Here is a 21,660-nt window from a genome sequence, read left to right as displayed (position 1 = left end):
GAGCAACCACCCGGTCCACAGCTTTGCCGCACTCTGCATAAGAGGGGGCTCGGATCAACCAGTCGTCCAGATAAGGATGGACTTGTACTCCTTCCTTTCGCAGGAAGGCCGCGATGACCACCATTACTTTGGAGAAGGTCCGCGGAGCAGTAGCCAACCCGAAAGGGAGGGCTCTGAACTGGAAGTGTCGGCCCAGGACTGCAAAACGCAGAAAGCGTTGATGAGGAGGCCAGATGGGAATATGCAGGTACGCTTCCTTGATGTCCAAGGAAGCCAAGAACTCTCCTGCCTTCACTGCCGCTATAACAGAGCGGAGAGTCTCCATGCGAAAGTGCCGCACTTTCAAGGCCCGATTGACCCCTTTGAGGTCGAGGATAGGCCGAACAGAACCTCCTTTCTTTGGTACCACAAAGTAAATGGAGTAACGTCCCTTGCCAAGCTGATTTTCTGGCACCGGAACGACCGCACCCAGGCGGATCAGGTTGTCCAAGGTCTGCTGCACTGCCACAGCTTTGACCGGAGACTTGCAGGGAGAGAGTACAAACCCGTCTCTTAAGGGTCGGCAGAACTCTAACTTGTAGCCGTCTCTGATGACTTCCAGCACCCAAGCGTCTGAAGTTACTTTGGTCCACTCGCCCAGAAACGAGAACAGGCGTCCTCCAATCTGCACTGGGCCATGGACCAGGACCCCGTCATTGGGTACGAGACCCTGGGGGAGGACCGGAGGGCGTATCTCCGGGACGGCGGTCTCTGCAAAAGGAATGCTGCTTGGGGGAGAAGTTCCTTTTGAAGGAAGAGGGGGCAGAGGAGCCCGACTTGCCCGGGCGGTACCGACGGGCTTCTTGAAACCGTCCTCTGGAGATACCGGGGCGAGCACTGGCCCGAGCCCTGACCTCTGGTAACCTCTTGCCCTTAGACGTGCCGAGATCGGTCACGATTTTGTCCAGCTCGACCCCAAAGAGCAGCTTGCCTTTAAAAGGCAACTTAGCCAGGCGGGACTTAGAGGCGTGGTCTGCAGACCAATGTTTCAGCCAAAGCCAGCGCCGCGCAGAGACTGTCTGAGCCATGCCTTTAGCCGAGGCTCTCAAGACATCATACAGTAAGTCTGCCAAATAAGCCAAGCCCGATTCCAGGGCCGGCCAGTCAGCCCTCAAGGAAGGATCCGAGGGGGAAGCCCGCTGCACCATCGTCAGGCACGCCCTGGCCACATAGGAGCCGCAAACTGAGGCCTGCAAACTTAAGGCAGCCGCCTCGAAGAACGACTTTAAAGCCGCTTCCAATCTTCTGTCTTGGGCGTCCTTTAGGGCCGTGCCACCTTCCACCGGCAACGCCGTTTTCTTAGTCACCGCAGTGATTAAAGAATCCACGGTAGGCCAAATAAAGGCCTCACGCTCACTTTCAGGCAAAGGAAAGAGGCGGGACATAGCCCTAGCCACTTTGAGGCTCGCTTCCGGGACATCCCATTGAGCCGAAATTAAGGTGTGCATGGCATCATGCACGTGGAAGGTTCTAGGCGGGCGCTTCGTCCCCAGCATAATGGTGGAGCCAACAGGGGCTGAGGGATAGACGTCCTCCGGAGAGGAAATCTTCAAAATGCTCATGGCCTGCATTAACAGGTTGGGCAAATCCTCTGAGCGAAAGATCCGTGCTGCAGAGGGGTCATCCGCTCCATCCGAGCGGGAATCCGTCTCCTCCAAGGAATCCCCAAAGGACCGTTGGGAGAACTCAGATACGCTGCCCTCATCTACATCAGAGGAAACAGCGTCCTCTAAGGCCTGGGCATCCACCCGAGGGCGTTTACTTCCGGGGGCCTCAACCCCTTTATCGGACAAGGGAGAAGGGGCAGCGTTCTGCATAAGGAAGGCCTGATGCAGCAGCAAAATAAACTCGGGGGAGAAACCCCCCAAACTGTGCAATTCAGCAGCCTGGGCCACAGCCCTAGACGCACCCTCAACCGGCGCTCGCAAGAGCAGGGGAGAACCATGCTGCGCATCCAAGATGGCGTCCGGCGCGACACTCCGCGAAGGAGCCACGCGGGAAGAACGGCGCTTAACTTTAGCCGCTTTTTTGCCGTCGCCCAAATCAAGGGCGGCCATGGCATGAACGTCTCCCAGCTCAAGGGCGGCCCAAGAAGAAGCCGTCCGAGCAGAGTGGCCGGCCAAGATGGCGGAGGCGAGCAGCGGGGGATGGGCGTTTATGGCGGGAAAAACCACCGCGCTGGAGGAAGACCCGGGATACTGACCGGCCTCCAAACTGACACCCAACAAGGGCGAATCAGACTTTAAAACCCCCGCATCCCCGCTAGAAGCGCACACGCGGTCCGGGGAGCGATTCTTCGCGCCCTCGCCCTCCGACGCCATAGGCCACGTGGAGATCAATCAGGGAACCCCCTGCCCGCTATAAAAAGGTAAAAATTACCTGCTTCTCGCTCCGAGCTGTAACGACCTGGTGTCCCAGTGAGTAGCTGCAATAAACGTTTAAATAAACGTCGAAATAAACGCCCTTAAGGACGTTCAAAATTTTTTTTTTTTTTTTTAACGGAGCCAGCGGGAGGGGGGAGAAAAGGAGGGACCTGGCGCCACCAGGTTTGCACTTGCTCAAGAACAGCCCTCAACCCCAGGCACTCAACAAAACCTAAAAATTAGGCTTGGAGGCCTAGCCAGAGCTGCTGCTGTGTGTGACCACCACCTGCTGAGATAGAGAACATACTGAGGAGTTTCCGGCAGCACATGACCACATATAGGGAGGCAAAAGGATTGCTCTCTATCTCCACCTGCTGGTAGATGGACACAACCCACCAGTCTATGGATTGATCAGCATGATGATATGGAACATTCTATTTGCTTTCTTAGCCGCCGAAGCACACTGGGCAGAGGGTTTCAATGTATCATCGACGACGCCTAGATCCCTTTCCTGGTCGGTGAATCCTAATGTGGAACCTTGCATTACCTAGCTATAATTTAGGTTCCTCTTTCCCATCACTTTGCACTTGTACACATTAAATGTCATCTGCCATTTGGATGCCCAGTCTCCCAGTCTTGTACGGTCCTCTTATAATTTTTCATAACCCTCTTGTGATTTAACAACTTTGAATGTGTCAGCAAATTTAATTATCTCAATAGTTACTCCCATCTCTAGATCATTTATAAATATATTAAAAAGCAGTCGTCCTAACACAGATCCCTGGGGAACCCCACTATCTTCTCCATCAAGAATACTGACTATTTAACCCTACTCTCTTGTTTTCTATCTTTTAACCAGTTTTTAATCCACAACAGAACACTACCTCCTATCCCATGACTTTCCAATTTCCTCTGGAGTCTTTCATGAGATACTTTGTCAAACACCTTTTGAAAATCCAGATACACAATATCGACCGGCTCACCTTTATCCACGTTTGCTCACCCCTTCAAAGAAATGTAATAGATTGGTGAAGCAAGATTTCCCTTCACTAAATCCATGTTGCCTTTGTCTCATTAATCCATGCTTTTGAATATGCTCTGTAATTTTGTTCTTTATAATAGTCTCTACCCTTTTACCCGGCACCAACGTCAGGCTCACCGGTATATATTTTCCCAGATCTCCTCTGGAAACCTTTTAAAAATCGGCGTTACAGTGGCCACCCTCCAATCTTCTGGTACCATGCTTGATTTTAAAGATAAATTACATATTACTAAAAATAGTTCCGCAAGTTCATTTTTTAATTCTATCAGTACTCCGGGATGAACCCCATCTGGGTCCAGGAGATTTGTTACTCTTCAATTTGTCAAATTGCACCATTACTTCCTCCAGGTGTATAGAGATTTCATTCAGTTTCTGACTTCCTCCAGGAACGCATGGCTCTATGAGCTCCCTGCGTCAATATCCTCAACTCATCATTGAACCAATGCATTGAACAAGAACACCGAACTACACATATTTTCAATGGAGCAATCTCAGCCAGTGTATCAGTCACTACGAGTTCCAGAAGCTAATTGCTTCATCAATATTCTTTTCCTCATATACAATTAATTTAGAGTTAACTACTCATTTTAAAGTAGATATTTCTACATTTGCATGTCCCTCAGAAGTTGCTAAAGGTGTTACAGTCAATAATGTGCAGGTTGGATGAAGGGGCCCATCAAAGAAGAAGCAGCCCATTTGCCATAGGTTTGACAACCCTGCAGTAAATTATAGTTTAGATCTTGCAACTTATTGTAATTTGTAGATTTTTAGCAAAGTACAGCCAGAGATTAGTAACAGGGCTGAGTGAGGAGACATACCTGCTTGTTTAAAGTGGACTTTAAATGTACCTTTGGTTTAAAAAAAAGAAAAAAAGGAATTGAGTTAAACAAAATAAAAATTCTAAATGAAACAGACAGCAGCGTGGAATCCTTATGGATAGAAATTCCACTTATGTATTCTGGTAGGGCTGCACTACCGCTCGCCAGGACAGAATGGACAGATGGAGAAAGGTTTACAGAAATTGAGAAAGCTGGCAAACTGGACAATAATATAACAATGGGCGATTTCAATTACCCCAATGATGACTGGATAACTGTTACATCAAGGAGACCTAGGGAGGTAAAACTCCTAGACGTAATAAATGATTGCTTCTTGAGCATCTCATCCAGGAACCAAAAAGAGGGACTGCTATTTTAGATCTAGTTCATAGTGGAAAGCAGGGTATAGTATGAGACGTAATGGTGTTGGGTCTGCTGGGAAACAATGATCATAACATGATCAAATTTGAGCTAATATCTGGAGTAAAGTCAGAACGGAAATCTACTGTAGCAGCATTTAATTTTCAAGAGTGACTATGATAAAATGAGTAACATGATTAAATAGAAGCTAAAAGGATCAACTGCAAAGGTTAGGCCTTTAAAACAGGAAAGGACGTTGTGTAAAAATACCACCTTGGAAGCACAGACCAGATGTATTCCACGTATTTACAAAGATAGAAAGAAGGGAAAACAACAGCCAGCATGGTTAAAAGGTGAAGTGAAAGAGGATATTAGAGCCAAAAGAACATCTTTCAAAGAACAGAAAAAGGACCCAAATGAAGAAAATAAGAAGCAACATAAGCACTGGCAACTTAGGTGCAAAGCATTGATAAAGAAGGCTAAAAGGCAATATGATGGAGACACTTGCTGCAGAGGTAAAAATTCACAGTAACAACTTTTTCAGATAGATCATAAGCAGAAAGCCTGCGAGGGAATCCGTGGGACTGTTAAATCATTAAATAGCAAAAAAGGGGCACCCAGGGAGGACAAGGCCACAGCGGAGAGACTGAATTAATTATTTTCTTCAATCTTTATGGAAGATGATGTTAGAGATCTACCTGTACCAGAAATGGTGACAATGTGGAAGAACTGAAATAAATCTCAATGAATCTGGAAGATGTAGGGAGCCAAATCGACAAATTAAAGAGTAGTAAATCACTTGGATGGCATGCACAGTTGGAGACTACTAGATGCACGGCCTTCTCCTTTCTCTCACCTTTCATTTGGAATGGGCTCCTCTCTCTTTTTGCAGCAACCTTTCATTTAAAATATTTTAAATTGACTTAAACACCTGGCACTTTGGGCGGGTATACAGAGGTACAAACTGACTGAGATCGCCAGACGAAGCTTAGATTTCCTTCCCTGTATGGTACCCATTATCCCAGACCCTCTCCCCCATACACCTTTCTTGTATATATGGTACACTGTCCTATCTAAATTACAGATCCATTCCCTTTTCCTCTCTGTTTTCATTTAGCCTGTACACTGCTCTGCTCGCCAGTTAGAGCGGTTTAGCAAGTACAAATAAACTATAAACTATAGGGTACTGAAAAAACTCAAACATGAAATTGCTGATCTGCTGTTAGTAATCTGTAATCTATCATTAAAATCATTTGTAATACCTGAAGATTGGAAGGTGGCCAATGTAACGCTGATTGATGAGCTGGGAAATTATAGACCAGTAAGCCTGACTTCAATGCTGGGCAAAATAGTGGAAACTATTGTAAAAAATAAAATTATGGAACACATAATAAAAATGGTTTAATGGGCCAGAGTCAGCATGGATTCAGCCATGGGAAGTTTTGCCTTACCAATTTGCTTCATTTCTTTGAAGGCGTGAATAAACATGTTGACAAAGGTGAGCCTCTTGATGTAGTGTATCTAGATTTTCAGAAATATTTTGACAAAATTCCTCATGAGAAAATTAAACAGTCATGGGATAGGAGGCAATATCCTTCTGTGGATTAGGAATTGGTTATTAGACAGAAAACAGGGTAGGGTTAAGTAACCATTTTTCTCAATGGGGGAGGGTGAATAGTGGAGTGCTGCAGGGATCTGTACTGGGACCGGTGCTATTTAATATATTTATAAATGATCTGGAAATCAGAACAAGTGAGGTGATTAAATTTGCAGATGACACAAAACTATTCAAAGTTGGTAAAACATATGCGGACTGTGAATAATTGCAGGAACACCTTAGGAAATTGGAAGGCTGCGCATTCAAATGGCAGATGAAATTTAATGAGGACAAATATTATTATTAGCATTTGTGTAGCACTACCAGACGCACGCAGCACTGAACAACTGACACAGAGAGACAGTCCCTGCTCAAAAGAGCTTACAATCTAAAAATACAGACAGACAAGACAATTAAGGGCGAGGGAAGTACTGGGTAAGAAGGAACAAGGGGAGGGCAATTGAGTAGTGGCTAGGAGCCAAAAGCAGTGGTGAAAAGGTGGGTTTTCAGCATAGATTTGAAAACAGGTAGAGATGGAGCTAGATGTACAGGCTCAGGAAGTCTATTCCAGGCACAAGGTGCCGCGAGGGAAAAATACAAACTGATGCACATTTGGAAGAATAATCCAAATCACAGTTACCTGATGCTACGGTCCATCTTGGGAGTCAGCGCTCAAGAAAAAGATCTAGGTGTCACTGTAGACAATACACTGAAATCTTCTACCCAGTGTGCGGTGGCGGCGGCAGCAAAAAAAACAAACAAACAAACCCCAAAACCACACAGGGTGTTAGAAATTATTAGGAAGAGGATGGAAAATAAGACCAAGAATATTATAATGCCTCTGTATCGCTCCATGATGCAACCTCGATTTGAGTATTGTGTTCAATTCTGATCGCAGTATCTCAAAAAAGATACAGCGGAATTAGAAAAGGTTCAAAGAAGAGCGACCAAAATGAAAAAGGGGATGAACTCCTCTCATATAAGGAAAGGCTAAAGAGGTTAGAGCTCTTCAGCTTGGAAAAGAGACAGCTGAGGGGAGATAAAATTTACAAAATCCTGAGTTGTGTAGAATGGGTAAAAGTGAATTGAATTTTTTTACTTTTTCAAAAATACTAGAGGACACTCAATGAAGTTATATGGAAATACTTATAAAACAAATAGTTTTCACTCAAAGAATAGTTAACCTCTGGAACCCCTTGCCAGAGAATGTGGTAACAGTGGTTAGCATATCTGGGTTTAAAAAACGTTTTGGACAAGTTCCTGGAGAAAAAGTCCATAGTTTGCTATTGAGACAGTCAAGGGGAAGCCACTGCTTGCCTTGGAATTGGTAGCATGGAATGCTGCTACAGGCCCAGATGATCAAAAGCCCTGCACTGTTCCAAACAGCGCCCTAAAAATAGCGCCGGGACAGCGCAGGGCTTTTCTGCATCGATGATCAAAGATAATGCATGCAAATCTAAGCAGCGCTATTATCTTTGATTATCATGTTTAAAGTGCGGGAGAATTGTGCGGAGCATGCGCTCAGCACAATCCTCCCGCACTTGTTTGACAGGTCTGGGCTGTCAAAAGCCCAAACCTGTCAAACAGCCTGCCCCGAGGCCCGAACAACGAGCACCCCCCCCCAAACCCCCAGAAAACGTTGTGGCCGCCGCCAGCCAAACCCTCTCCCACCCTCCCACCCACCGACGGGATGGGGGGGGGGGTGGGGGGGGGGGGCTGGAGGATTGGTGGGTCTCCAGCCCCCGAAACCCCCAGAAATTGTTGATTGGCCGCCTCCGGCCAAAGGATCTCCCACTGTGATCCAGTCCAGTGGACCTCCAGCCCACCCCAAATCCTCCCCCCAGCGTTGTCCTTAGATTCCCTGGTGGTCCGTGGTGTGCTGTGGTGTCGTGCCGGCCCCCCTCCCGGCCCCCCTACCTTTTGTTGGAGGAGGGACGCAGCCTGCCTGCCTCCCTATTCCAGTCAGTCGACGCCCAAAATGGTGGCGCCCAGCCCCGCCAATTGCATCCTGGGATGCACTGGGCGGGGCTACAGACCATGTAAGGGAGTGCTTCCCTTACATGGTCTGTAGCCCCGCCCAGTGCATCCCAGGATGCAATTGGCGGGGCTGGGCGCCACCATTTTGGGCGTCGACTGACTGGAAGAGGGAGGCAGGCAGGCTGCGTCCCTCCTCCAACAAAAGGTAGGGGGGCCAGGAGGGGGGCCGGCACGACACCACAGCACACCACGGACCACCAGGGAATCTAAGGACAACGCTGGGGGGAGGATTTGGGGTGGGCTGGAGGTCCACTGGACCTCCAGCCCCCACCCCACCCCCGTCGATGGATCACAGTGGGAGATCCTTTGGCCGGAGGCGACCAATCAACGATTTCTGGGGGTTTCGGAGGCTGGAGACCCACCGGATCTCCAGCCCTCCGTGAACATGGGGGGGGGATCGTCGGGGGGACCAGAGGTCCACCGGACCTCCAGCCCCCCCGTTCACGTTTGCCTTGGGGGGGAAGGGGGGCCTGCCAGAATGCAACTGCATGCTGGACAGGGCTCACCATTCCTCCCCAATGATCTGCAAAATCTAACGCCAGCTCGGAGCTGGCGTTGATTTTGCTGCGGCCAGCGACCAATCTTTGGCGCGCTGGTCGCTGATCATTGGGGATGAATGCATTAAGCGCCAATTAGCATGCATTTGCAAGCTTATTGCGCTAGAAGCCCTGTTTAGCATGCATTTGCATGCTACTTGAGCTGAGAGCCCTCGAGTGCGGTGTTTCAGGCGCTCGAGGGCTCTGATCATGGGTCGGCTGCAAACTCTGGCGCTAGTATGGCATTAACAGCCTCTAGCGCCAGAGTTTGCTTTTGATCATGAAGTCCTCAGTATGGCTATTCTTATGTTCTTACCTTCTACTGAGATCTGCCACATGCTCCTGAAGCCAACTTGTGCTGGCAGCTGCACAAAACAGAAACATTTGTTCAAATACCAGTATGTATGTATATTAAAACATTTTTTTAATTATTTCTAAAATACTGGAAAACGAAAATAATCATTCTGCCATAGTTAAAACAAAAAATCATTACAATTCAATTTTAATTTAGCAGTGGCCTGAGGAGAGCCCACCAGAGTGGTCTGATTCCATTGGGACTTCAAAATTCATTGAGTCCCTGGTGGAAATGTGCCAGGGAAATTAAATGAACCCTTTAAGCCAAAAGGCCCAGCACCATTAACTAATTCTGTTGACTAACTTCCCATATTTCAGACAGAAGATCTGTGATTCTTTGCTTGTTGTCATGCCTACTTCAGCCTCTACGAATTGAGGTGCTTTCAGTTTGGATTTGAGAAAATTGATGGTGAACCATTTCCTAAGGCATTGACCGCCAAGGGATTCGTAATTAGATTCAAGCAGATGTTAAAGTCTTACTACTTTACTGTTGCCTTTGGGACCTCTTCCCAGGGGGATTAGTCAAGTTTTTAGTCCTAGGCACCTTTTTCTGGATGTCTGATCTTATTGGTGTGATCTTTCCTATTTTCTTTTCTCACTTATTTATATTGTACACCACTTTGTTCTAGAAAAAGTAAAGCAGTATAGCAAGTTTAATAAACCGTAAACCATAATTCCAACACATGGATAGTGCTGTGCACGGATTATTCACTCCTGCTTCAAAGTTACCCTTTACCTGACAGCTCTCCAAGTAGCATGCACTCTCAGCTTGTATTAAAATTCCATGACAGCAAGTCATTTAGGGAGTCTTTTACTACAGCTTAGCTTGAGTTTTCTGCAGCAGGGCCCATTTTATTCCTATGGGCCCTGCTGCAGATAACTCGTGCTAAGCTTTAGTAAAAGACCCCGAGGGTGATTTTCAAAATGATTTATCATAGATAAATTTAGTCTGTTGAAAACTGCTTTCCCCAGAGCAACTAAAAGCATATGCAGAGTTCACAATGTATGTATTTTAGTGATATTGAAAAATGGTGTACCTTTGGGTATGTTTAGGGGAGGACAAAAAGGGACATATTTATTTTTAAAAGAATATCGCTATTCTCCTCCCTCTCATCCACCTGCACAAAAAAGCAGATTCGAAATATCTGAGCAAATCCTGTCATTTACAGATGCCTGGGAGACTGCACCCATGTTCAATCACTTAAATCACGTGCTAGTGGTAAGCATTCATGACTGTCAGGACAACAGCAGTTAGCTGACACTTGGGGACTTATAATCCCACCCACCCTCCCCACAACCCACCCACCCCAGGGTTTGCCACTCATTTATAGCCAAACCAAACCTCATTAACTTTACTCCTCAATCATACACAGGCAGTCTTGCAGCCTGCTAACTCCAACATAGTACACCTGTTCATACCCATTTCAACCAATCAGGATGACTTTTATTCTTTGCAATAATTGTGGTGCTTTAGTTTCAAGGCAAATCATCTGGAGACTGAAAGCTTGTCCTATCTGTCTTCAGCTATCTACTTTAAAACAAGAGCTCTGTAAAGTAATGCAAGAATTAGATGCAATTAAAGCAACTTATAGGACTGTGCAGAATCATAACTTCTCACCACTGCCTCAAAGAATAAAACCACATAAGAACAGATGGTTCACAGTAGGCTCAGGCAGACTTCATCATGTGACACAAAAGCATCCACCAGCACAAGTGTTGCCACTACAAAATTCTTTTGCTCCACTACAGCATCGCGATGTTCCTGAAAATAAAACTGAGGCGGAAGAAAAAGCAAGGAAGGTGGAACAAAAAGATAAGAAGGTACCCAAAGAGAAAAGACACCCCCAAATCACTAAAACCAAAACACATACTAGGAAATGTACAGTGGGGGAAATAAGTATTTGATCCCTTGCTGATTTTGTAAGTTTGCCCACTGACAAAGACATGAGCAGCCCATAATTGAAGGGTAGGTTATTGGTAACAGTGAGAGATAGCACATCACAAATTAAATCCGGAAAATCACATTGTGGAAAGTATATGAATTTATTTGCATTCTGCAGAGGGAAATAAGTATTTAATCCCTCTGGCAAACAAGACCTAATACTTGGTGGCAAAACCCTTGTTGGCAAGCACAGCGGTCAGACGTCTTCTGTAGTTGATGATGAGGTTTGCACACATGTCAGGAGGAATTTTGGTCCACTCCTCTTTGCAGATCATCTCTAAATCATTAAGAGTTCTGGGCTGTCGCTTGGCAACTCGCAGCTTCAGCTCCCTCCATAGGTTTTCAATGGGATTAAGGTCTGGTGACTGGCTAGGCCACTCCATGACCCTAATGTGCTTCTTCCTGAGCCACTCCTTTGTTGCCTTGGCTGTATGTTTTGGGTCATTGTCGTGCTGGAAGACCCAGTCACGACCCATTTTTAAGGCCCTGGCGGAGGGAAGGAGGTTGTCACTCAGAATTGTACGGTACATGGCCCCATCCATTCTCCCATTGATGCGGTGAAGTAGTCCTGTGCCCTTAGCAGAGAAACACCCCCAAAACATAACATTTCCACCTCCATGCTTGACAGTGGGGACGGTGTTCTTTGGGTCATAGGCAGCATTTCTCTTCCTCCAAACACGGCGAGTTGAGTTCATGCCAAAGAGCTCAATTTTTGTCTCATCTGACCACAGCACCTTCTCCCAATCACTCTCGGCATCATCCAGGTGTTCACTGGCAAACTTCAGACGGGCCGTCACATGTGCCTTCCGGAGCAGGGGGACCTTGCGGGCACTGCAGGATTGCAATCCGTTATGTCGTAATGTGTTACCAATGGTTTTCGTGGTGACAGTGGTCCCAGCTGCCTTGAGATCATTGACAAGTTCCCCCCTTGTAGTTGTAGGCTGATTTCTAACCTTCCTCATGATCAAGGATACCCCACGAGGTGAGATTTTGCGTGGAGCCCCAGATCTTTGTCGATTGACAGTCATTTTGTACTTCTTCCATTTTCTTACTATGGCACCAACAGTTGTCTCCTTCTCGCCCAGCGTCTTACTGATGGTTTTGTAGCCCATTCCAGCCTTGTGCAGGTGTATGATCTTGTCCCTGACATCCTTAGACAGCTCCTTGCTCTTGGCCATTTTGTAGAGGTTAGAGTCTGACTGATTCACTGAGTCTGTGGACAGGTGTCTTTCATACAGGTGACCATTGCTGACAGCTGTCTGTCATGCAGGTAACGAGTTGATTTGGAGCATCTACCTGGTCTGTAGGGGCCAGATCTCTTACTGGTTGGTGGGGGATCAAATACTTATTTCCCTCTGCAGAATGCAAATAAATTCATATACTTTCCACAATGTGATTTTCCGGATTTAATTTGTGATGTGCTATCTCTCACTGTTACCAATAACCTACCCTTCAATTATGGGCTGCTCATGTTTTTGTCAGTGGGCAAACTTACAAAATCAGCAAGGGATCAAATACTTATTTCCCCCACTGTAGATGGAAAGCGATGACCACAAATGCTCATAGTCTAAACAATAAAATTCATGACCTTCAAGCTCTGATGTTGGAGGCAGACTTGGACATAGTTGCAGTCACAGAGACATGGCTCAATGGTTTCCATGAATGGGATGTAAACATACCAGGCTATAATCTTTTTAGGAAGGATAGAGAGGGGCGTAAAGGTGGAGGAGTAGCTCTGTATGTGAGAAATGATATCGCAGCAACTGAAATGACAGGAAACTGGGGAAAGGAAGAAGCGATATGGATCACCTTAAAAAGAGAGGATGGAACCTCTGTCCACGTGGGCGTTGTCTACAGACCCCCGACACAATTGGAGGAACTAGATAAAGATCTGATCGCTGATATTAATAAGTTGGCGAAGAAAAGAGAGGTGCTGTTGTTGGGAGATTTTAATCTGCCAGATGTAGATTGGAAGGTTCCATCTGCCAAATCTGAAAGAAGTAGACAGATTGTGGATGCTTTCCAAAGTGCTCTGCTCAGACAAATGGTGACGGAACCCACGAGGGAGGGAGCAACGTTGGATCTGGTGCTCACAAATGGGAATAGTGTGTCAAATGTCAGAGTGGGTGCACACCTGGAAAGCAGTGACCATCAAACGGTTTGGTTTGATATGACGGCTGAAGTGCAGGGCGGACACTCTAAACTCAAAGTCCTGGATTTCAAGAGTGCTGACTTTAGTAAAATGGGGGAATACCTGAGGAAGGAGCTGATGGGCTGGGAGGACGTACGAGAAGTGGAAGGACAGTGGTCCAGGCTGAAAGAAGTAATAAATAGGGCCACAGACCTTTATATAAGGAGAGTAACTAAAAGCAAAAGAAAAAGAAAACCAATATGGTTCTCCAAGCAAGTGGCTGAGAAAATAAAGGCTAAAGAGTTGGCGTTCCAGAAATATAGAAAATCTCAAGAGCAGGAACACGGGGAGAAATACCGGATGAAACTGAAAGAAGCCAAGAGAGAGGTACGTCTGGCGAAGACACAAGCGGAAGAACAAATGGCTAGAAATGTAAGAAGGGGAGACAAAAACTTCTTCAGGTATATTAGTGAAAGGAGAAAGACTAAAAACGGAATTGTGAGACTAAAAGATACAACAAAACGCTATGTAGAAAATGATGAAGAAAAAGCCAATTTGCTAAATAGATACCTTTGCTCTGTTTTCACAGAAGAAAATCCTGGAGAAGGACCGCTAGGGACTGGCAAAAGTACACCTGAGAATGGAGTGGATAGAGCACCGTTCACAGAAGAGAGTGTTTATCAACAACTTGGAAAGCTAAAGGTGGACAAAGCCATGGGACCAGACAGGATCCACCCCAGGATATTGAGGGAGCTCAGAGAGGTTCTGGCGGGTCCTCTTAAAGATTTGTTTAATAAATCCTTGGAGACGGGAGAGGTTCCGAGGGACTGGAGAACGGCGGAGGTGGTCCCTCTTCACAAAAGTGGTGATAGGGAAGAGGCTGGAAACTACAGGCCGGTAAGCCTCACTTCGGTTATTGGTAAAGTAATGGAAGCGATGCTGAAGGAAAGGATAGTGAATTTCCTGGAAGCAAATAAGTTGCAGGATCCGAGACAACATGGTTTCACCAAAGGGAAATCGTGCCAAACGAATCTCATTGAATTCTTTGACTGGGTGATGGGAGAATTAAATCAAGGACGTGCTATGGACGTAATCTATTTAGATTTCAGCAAAGCTTTCGACACGGTTCCCCACAGGAGGCTCTTGAATAAACTAGATGGGCTGAAGATAGGACCCGAAGTGGTGAACTGGATTAGGAACTGGTTGACGGGCAGACGCCAGAGGGTGGTGGTGAATGGAGTTTGCTCAGAGGAGGGAAAGGTGAGTAGTGGAGTGCCTCAAGGATCGGTGCTGGGGCCGATTCTGTTCAATATATTTGTGAGTGACATTGCCGAAGGGTTACGAGGTAAAGTTTGCCTTTTTGCGGATGACACCAAGATTTGCAACAGACTGGACACCCCGGAGGGAGTGGAAAACATGAAAAAAGATCTGAAGAAGCTAGAAGAATGGTCTAACATTTGGCAATTAAAATTCAATGCGAAGAAATGCAAAGTGATGCACTTAGGGAGTAGAAATCCAAGGGAGACGTATGTGTTAGGCGGGGAGAGTCTGATTGGCACGGACGGGGAGAGGGATCTTGGGGTGATAGTATCCAAGGACCTGAAGGCGACGAAACAGTGTGACAAGGCGGTGGCCGTAGCTAGAAGATTGCTAGGCTGTATAGGTAGAGGTGTGACCAGCAGAAGAAGGGAGGTTTTAATGCCCCTGTATAAGACACTGGTGAGGCCCCACCTGGAGTACTGTGTTCAGTTTTGGAGGCCGTACCTTGCGAAGGATGTCAAAACTATGGAAGCGGTGCAAAGAAAAGCTACGAGGATGGTATGGGATTTGCGTTCCAAAACGTATGAAGAGAGACTTGCTGACCTGAACATGTATACCCTGGAGGAAAGGAGGAACAGGGGTGATATGATACAGACGTTCAAATATTTGAAAGGTATTAATCCGCAAACAAATCTTTTCCGGAGATGGGAAGGCGGTAGAACGAGAGGACATGAAATGAGATTGAAGGGGGGCAGACTCAGGAAAGATGTCAGGAAGTATTTTTTCACGGAGAGGGTGGTGGATGCTTGGAATGCCCTCCCGCGGGAGGTGGTGGCGATGAAAACGGTAACGGAATTCAAACATGCGTGGGATGTGCATAAAGGAATCCTGTGCAGAAGGAATGGATCCTCAGAAGCTTAGCTACAATTGGGTGGCAGAGCAGGTGGGGGGAAGAGGGGTTGGTGGTTGGGAGGTGAGGATAGGGGAGGGCAGACTTATACGGTCTGTGCCAGAGCCGGTGATGGAAGGCGGGACAGGTGGTTGGGAGGCAGGAAAAACTGCTGGGCAGACTTATACGGTCTGTGCCCTGAGAAAGACAGGTACAAATCAAGGTAAGGTATACACATGAGTTTATCTTGGGCAGACTGGATGGACCGTGCAGGTCTTTTTCTGCCGTCATCTACTATGTTACTATGTTATGCTGTGTTCACTCTTGTCTCATGGGTTTTGAGCACTTTGAAGCCCAAAGCCTCTTAGAAGGGGTTGTTCATTTATCTGGACCCTAGTCTCACTTTAAAGCAGGGGTCTTCAAATCTAGTCTTTGAGGTCCACAACTCAGTCTGGTTTTCAGGATTTCCACAATGAATATGTAAGAGATCTATTTTAATGCAATGGAAGCAGTGAGTGCAAATAGATCTCATATATTCATTGTTCCTTCTTAATGAGTAAATCAATTTCAACCTAATTACATAAATTAATACCTATCCAAAAAGTAGCTACATGTAATATTTTAATATTCAGCTTTATTTTCTTACAAAATATTTCAAAAAAATTCTAAGTTAGACCTAACTATACTTCCCCTTGCTACTTTTAGCATATAAACTCATACACATTCACACCATACTAACATTAAAAAATGGTTTCTCACTCTTTCTCCTGAAGTTATGATGTTTACAAAAATGCAAGCTACACTCAGGTTACCAACAGACAATTTTCCTCTACAGCCTTACACCACTTTCCATATATAAACTCCATTTTTAAACCATCCTCGGCTGGCATTAACATAGATGAATATTAACAGTAACTTGCTTGACCATATGGCATTCATAATAACTTGCTTGTCCATATAAAAATCTAGTAACATCAGTTCCTTCAGTAGGTGAGTGATGAACTTATATCCATAAATTTATATCCATTGCTATTGTGATTCGTAATTATAGCATCCTTTCTCCGAGGACAAGCAGGCTGCTTGTTCTCAAGATTGGGTCGTCGTCCGCAATGGCCCAAGAGACCGGCAAAAAACAAAGAATTCTAGAGAACGCTCCGTCGCACGGGCTGAACACACCGCACATGCGCAAACGGCTTCCCGCCCGCGACGTGAGCGTGCCTTCTTCAGTTTCTTTTTTCAGTTTTTTTGACAGTCACGAATTCCCGACTCTGCTCAAGCTTTTCGGCTCAGGAGACTCGGTTTAGCGTTTACCACTTCTCCGTTTTTTTCTTTTTTTCTTCTGACTTAATATTACACACACACACACAAAGTTTATTTTTTCATCTAATTTCTTAGTTTTCGTCATTTCTTCAAGTTTCCTTTTTCATCGCAGCCACCTTTTGGGCTGCTTGGCCGAGTCTTTTGTTCCTTTTTTGTGCCTTTTTATTTGGCACGATCGAGTCCTTTAATTTCGCAGCCGCTGTTTTTCCATCCATGTCATCAAGGACTCCCAGCGGCTTCAAGCATTGTACTCGCTGCAACCGGACCATCTCGAGTATCGACCCCCACGCGTGGTGTTCTCCAGTGCCTTGGGCCCGAACATTTGCCTGCTGTTTGTAAGCTGTGCTCTTTAATGAAGAAACAGACCAAAGTGTCTCGGGAGGCTCAACGTGAAAGACTTTTTGCTGATCGGTCCGGTCCTTCGATGTCGGCATCGACATCGAGGGAAGCATTGACTTCGAGAGCGCAGGTAATGGCTGCCGAACGACATCGCGCTGGGAGCGAGGCATCGAGTAGGTCTCCACCTGTCTCGAGGCCTACTGCTATGCAGGCCCCCCGGGACCGACCTTTGTCGGACCTGGCCCCGAGGAGGCGTGAGGATTCCACGTCCTCTTCGGTACCAAGGAGTCTCGATGACGGGCGTCGAGCGAAGGCTAACAAGCACCGTCATCGTTCTCCTTCCATGCACGGTACCGAGAGCTCCGGGGAGCCAAGGGATGTGGCACCAGAGAAGCGTTGGCGCCGAGAGGACCGCTCACCCTCTATACAGGAGGTGCCAATGTGTCGGTCTTCTGGCAGCTTGGTACCGGATCTCAAGCCCCCTCAGATTCTACCACCGGCTCCTACATCGGCCCCGCAGCCTTTTCCGATGGATGCTCTCGACAAGTGCATCAGGGTCCTTCTTCCAGAGCTTCTGGAGGGATTGTTGCGCCAGTCTGCTTCGGTGCCAGGGGTGCTTGCACCTTCTGCATTGGCTGTGGAAGCGGCATCTGGGCCTTCGCCTGTGGTGAGGTCCCCGTCCTCGGTGCCGCTTGTGGCATCAGCGTCGGCCGCCAACCTCCAGTCTCTGGCTCTCATGGCCTGGATGTTGAGAGCTTAGACATTGCCTCATTGGGTCTTTCAGAGGGTGTCTCCCGAGTCTTGCTTGCTTCAAGGAAAGATTCCACAAAAAAGTGTTATTCTTTCAAATGGAGCAGGTATGCCGTCTGGTATGGGATTTGCGTTCCAAGACGTATGACCAAAGACTTGCTGACCTGAACATGTATACCCTGGAGGAAAGGAGGAACAGGGGTGATATGATACAGACGTTCAAATACTTGAAAGGTATTAATCCGCAAAAAAATCTTTTCCGGAGATGGGAAGGCGGTAGAACGAGAGGACATGAAATGAGATTGAAGGGGGGCAGACTCAAAAAAGATGTCAGGAAGTATTTTTTCACGGAGAGGGTGGTGGATGCTTGGAATGCCCTCCCGCGGGAGGTGGTGGAGATGAAAACGGTAACGGAATTCAAACATGCGTGGGATATGCATAAAGGAATCCTGTGCAGCAGGAATGGATCCTCAGAAGCTTAGCTGAAATTGGGTGGCGGAGCAGGTGGGGGGAAGAGGGGTTGGTGGTTGGGAGGCTAGGATAGGGGAGGGCAGACTTATACGGTCTGTACCAGAGCCGGTGATGGGAGACGGGACTGGTGGTTGGGAGGCGGGAAATACTGCTGGGCAGACTTATACGGTCTGTGCCCTGAAAAAGACAGGTACAAATTCAAGATATGAGTTTATCTTGGGCAGACTAGATGGACCATGCAGGTCTTTTTCTGCCGTCATCTACTATGTTACTATGTGTGACAACAAGGCCCTAGATCCTTTTTCTTGTCCTACACGGACCCTGCTTGAATACCTTCTACACTTATCAGACCTGTCGTTTCTTTCTTTACAACATCCATAAAATCCGCCCCTTTCTTTCTGAGCACTCTACCAAAACCCTCATCCACACCCTTGTCACCTCTCATTTAGACTACTGCAATCTGCTTCTTGCTGGCCTCCCACTTAGTCACCTCTCCCCTCTCCAATCAGTTCAAAACTCTGCTGCCCGTCTCGTCTTCCGCCAGGGTCGCTTTACTCATACTACCCCTCTCCTCAAGTCGTTTCACTGGCTCCCTACCCGTTTTCGCATCCTGTTCAAACTTCTTCTACTAACCTATAAATGTATTCACTCTGCTGCTCCCCAGTATCTCTCCACACTCGTCCTTCCCTACACCCCTTCCCGTGCACTCCGCTCCATGGATAAATCCTTCTTATCTGTTCCCTTCTCCACTACTGCCAACTCCAGACTTCGCGCCTTCTGTCTCGCTGCACCCTACGCCTGGAATAAACTTCCTGAGCCCCTACGTCTTGCCCCATCCTTGGCCACCTTTAAATCTAGACTGAAAGCCCACCTCTTTAACATTGCTTTTGACTCGTAACCACTTGTAACCACTCGCCTCCACCTACCCTCCCTCTCCTCCTTCCTGTACACATTAATTGATTTGATTACTTTATTTTTTGTCTATTAGACTGTAAGCTCTTTGAGCAGGGACTGTCTTTCTTCTATGTTTGTGCAGCGCTGCGTACACCTTGTAGCGTTATAGAAATGCTAAATAGTAGTAGTAGTAGTAGTTATCATCAATGTGTAGAGGGTAAGCCCATCTCTGGACAGCCTTTAGCTGTTCGCTTCATGAGAGGTTTGCTTTTGTCAAAGCCCCCTGTCAAGCCTCCACCAGTGTCATGGGATCTCAACGTCGTTCTCACCCAGCTGATGAAAGCTCCTTTTGAGCTACTGAATTCCAGCCATCTGAAGTACTTGACCTGGAAGGTCATTTTCTTGGTGACTGTTACTTCAGCTCATAGAGTCAGTGAGCTCCAAGCCCTGGTAGTGCATGCACCTTATATCAAGTTTCATCATAACAGAGTAGTCCTCCGCATTCACCCTCATCTTCTTGCCGACGATGGTGTCGGAGTTCCATCTCAACCAGTCAATTTGTCTTGCCAACATTTTTTCCCCGTCCACATACCCGCCCTGGTAAAGACAAGTTGCACACCTTGGACTGTAAGACAGCATTGGCCTTTTACGTGGAGCGACAAAGCCCTACAGACAGTCCGCCCAATTGTTTGTTTCTTTCAATCCCAACAGGAGGGGAGTTGCCATCGGAAAACGCACAATCTCTAATTAGTTAGCGGATTGCATATCCTTTACTTATGCTCAAGCTGGGCTGACTCTAGAGGGCCATGTCACGGCTCATAATGTCAGAGCCATGGCTGCATCAGTGGCTCACTTGAAGTCAGCTTCTATTGAAGAGATTTGCAAGGCTGCAACGTGGTCATCAGTCCACACATTCACATCTCACTACTGCCTTCAGCAGGATACCCGACGCGACAGTCAGTCTGGGCAGTCGGTGCTGCAGAATCTTTTCGGGGTTTAGAATCCAACTCCACCCTCCTAGGCCCATTTCTGTTCTGTTCCAGGCTGCACTCTCACTTAGTTGTGTTTCTTTTTAGGTCAACCTCTGTTATGTCTTCACCATTTACCAGGCCCAATTCACAATGTTCATCATTTTGAGTGAGCCTGGGGGCTATGGATACCCCAATCGTGAGAATAAGCTTGTCCTCGGAGAAAGTGAAGATACATACCTGTAGCAGGTATTTTCAGAGGCCAAGCAGGCTGATTGTTCTCACAAACCCATCCTCCTCTCCTTTGAAGTTGTTCCAGGTCTCTATTTTGCTTTTTATTAAACTGAAGAGCGCACGCTTGCATCGCGAGAGGGAAGCCGTTCACGCATGCGCGGTGTTTTCGGCCCGCACGACGGAGCGTTCTCAAGAATTCTTTGTTTTGCTATGCAAGTTTTTGCCAGTCTCCTGGGCCGTTGCGGACGATGAACCAATCGTGAGAACAATCAGCCTGCTGTCCTCGAATACCTGCTACAGGTATGTATCTTCACTTTTCGGCTTCCATCTTGAATCTACCATTTCTCAAATCTGGCGTCAAACCCGACGCAGTCGCGTTTCACCAAGTGCATTTTCAGGGGTTTAACTAACATAGAAATAAAATAGCAAAGAAGCCACCTGATGCCATCACTGTACCTCCACCCCCCTGCTTGTACCATAATATAATCAACTTTTTACCTTGTTGAAGATTCAACAGTGTTTATGTACTGTGAGAAAAATGGCTACATCAAAATTGTTAGGGGGTAATTGATTATTTGGAGTTAATATGAAAGGCCCACATTTAGAGTGGGCAGATAATTAGGGGGACAGGAGTCGAGTAACGCTGTGATGTCATCTAGGCGGAGCCATGTCTGTGTGACATACAGTATGTCAAAGGAGTGCTGTACCACAAGGTTGGAGACAAGGGAACCTTTGTGGTAAACCAAGCGGGCGTTAAGCAGGTCAACACACAGCAGACGAGGGAACAAGGTTTCGGGAGTGGGACGAGGGGTAAAGGGGGACTAGGCAGTGGCCATCAGGCAGAGGATGTGGAAGATGAAAAGAGTGGGGACAAATAAGGATGGCAATCGAAGCTGCGGACATAGAACAGCAGGAGGGAGCAAGACAAGGAAAAATGACTTGCAAGTTAATAAAAGAAGAACTAGAATACGATGAATAAAGGCAGAGGGTGCACCCTGGAGGTGCCCCAAGGAGCACGACCTGCTCTTTGATCACGCTCCTTTGTTGTCACCCCTTGTGCAAGCACCTAGGGCTAGATGCACTAAAGTCCTCGGAAGAGCCATTCCCTTACCGATTCCATAGCGAATCGTTAGGGAACGGCCATGCATCAAGGAAAGGGAATGCAAATGAGCTGCTCGTTGTAGCTTACTTGCATTCTCTATTCCCTTGGAAGCCAGTCGAGCGTGCGCAGAGCAGCCAAGCGTTATGCTGGCTGCTCTGTGCATGCCAAGGATGACCTTTACGGACGTCCTTCACTCAAAAAACAACAAAAAGCA

The 21,660-nt window shown here is 46.9% G+C and overlaps 1 protein-coding gene across 1 annotated transcript in view; it reads right to left on the bottom strand.

Moving 5' to 3' along the window:
• The window catches only part of SLC30A6 (solute carrier family 30 member 6), a 132,224-nt gene that overhangs the window by 23,816 nt on the left and 86,748 nt on the right, over positions 1–21,660 (bottom strand). The window contains exon 9 of the mRNA XM_030198110.1: positions 9,109–9,157. Within this exon, the coding sequence (XP_030053970.1) occupies positions 9,109–9,157 (49 nt within the window). The remainder of the gene's footprint in view (positions 1–9,108; positions 9,158–21,660) is intronic.

This window comes from Microcaecilia unicolor, chromosome 3 (genome assembly GCF_901765095.1).
Source record: "Microcaecilia unicolor chromosome 3, aMicUni1.1, whole genome shotgun sequence".
Classification (NCBI taxonomy): Eukaryota; Metazoa; Chordata; class Amphibia; order Gymnophiona; family Siphonopidae; genus Microcaecilia; species Microcaecilia unicolor.
This window is presented reverse-complemented; position numbering and strand designations above follow the sequence as displayed.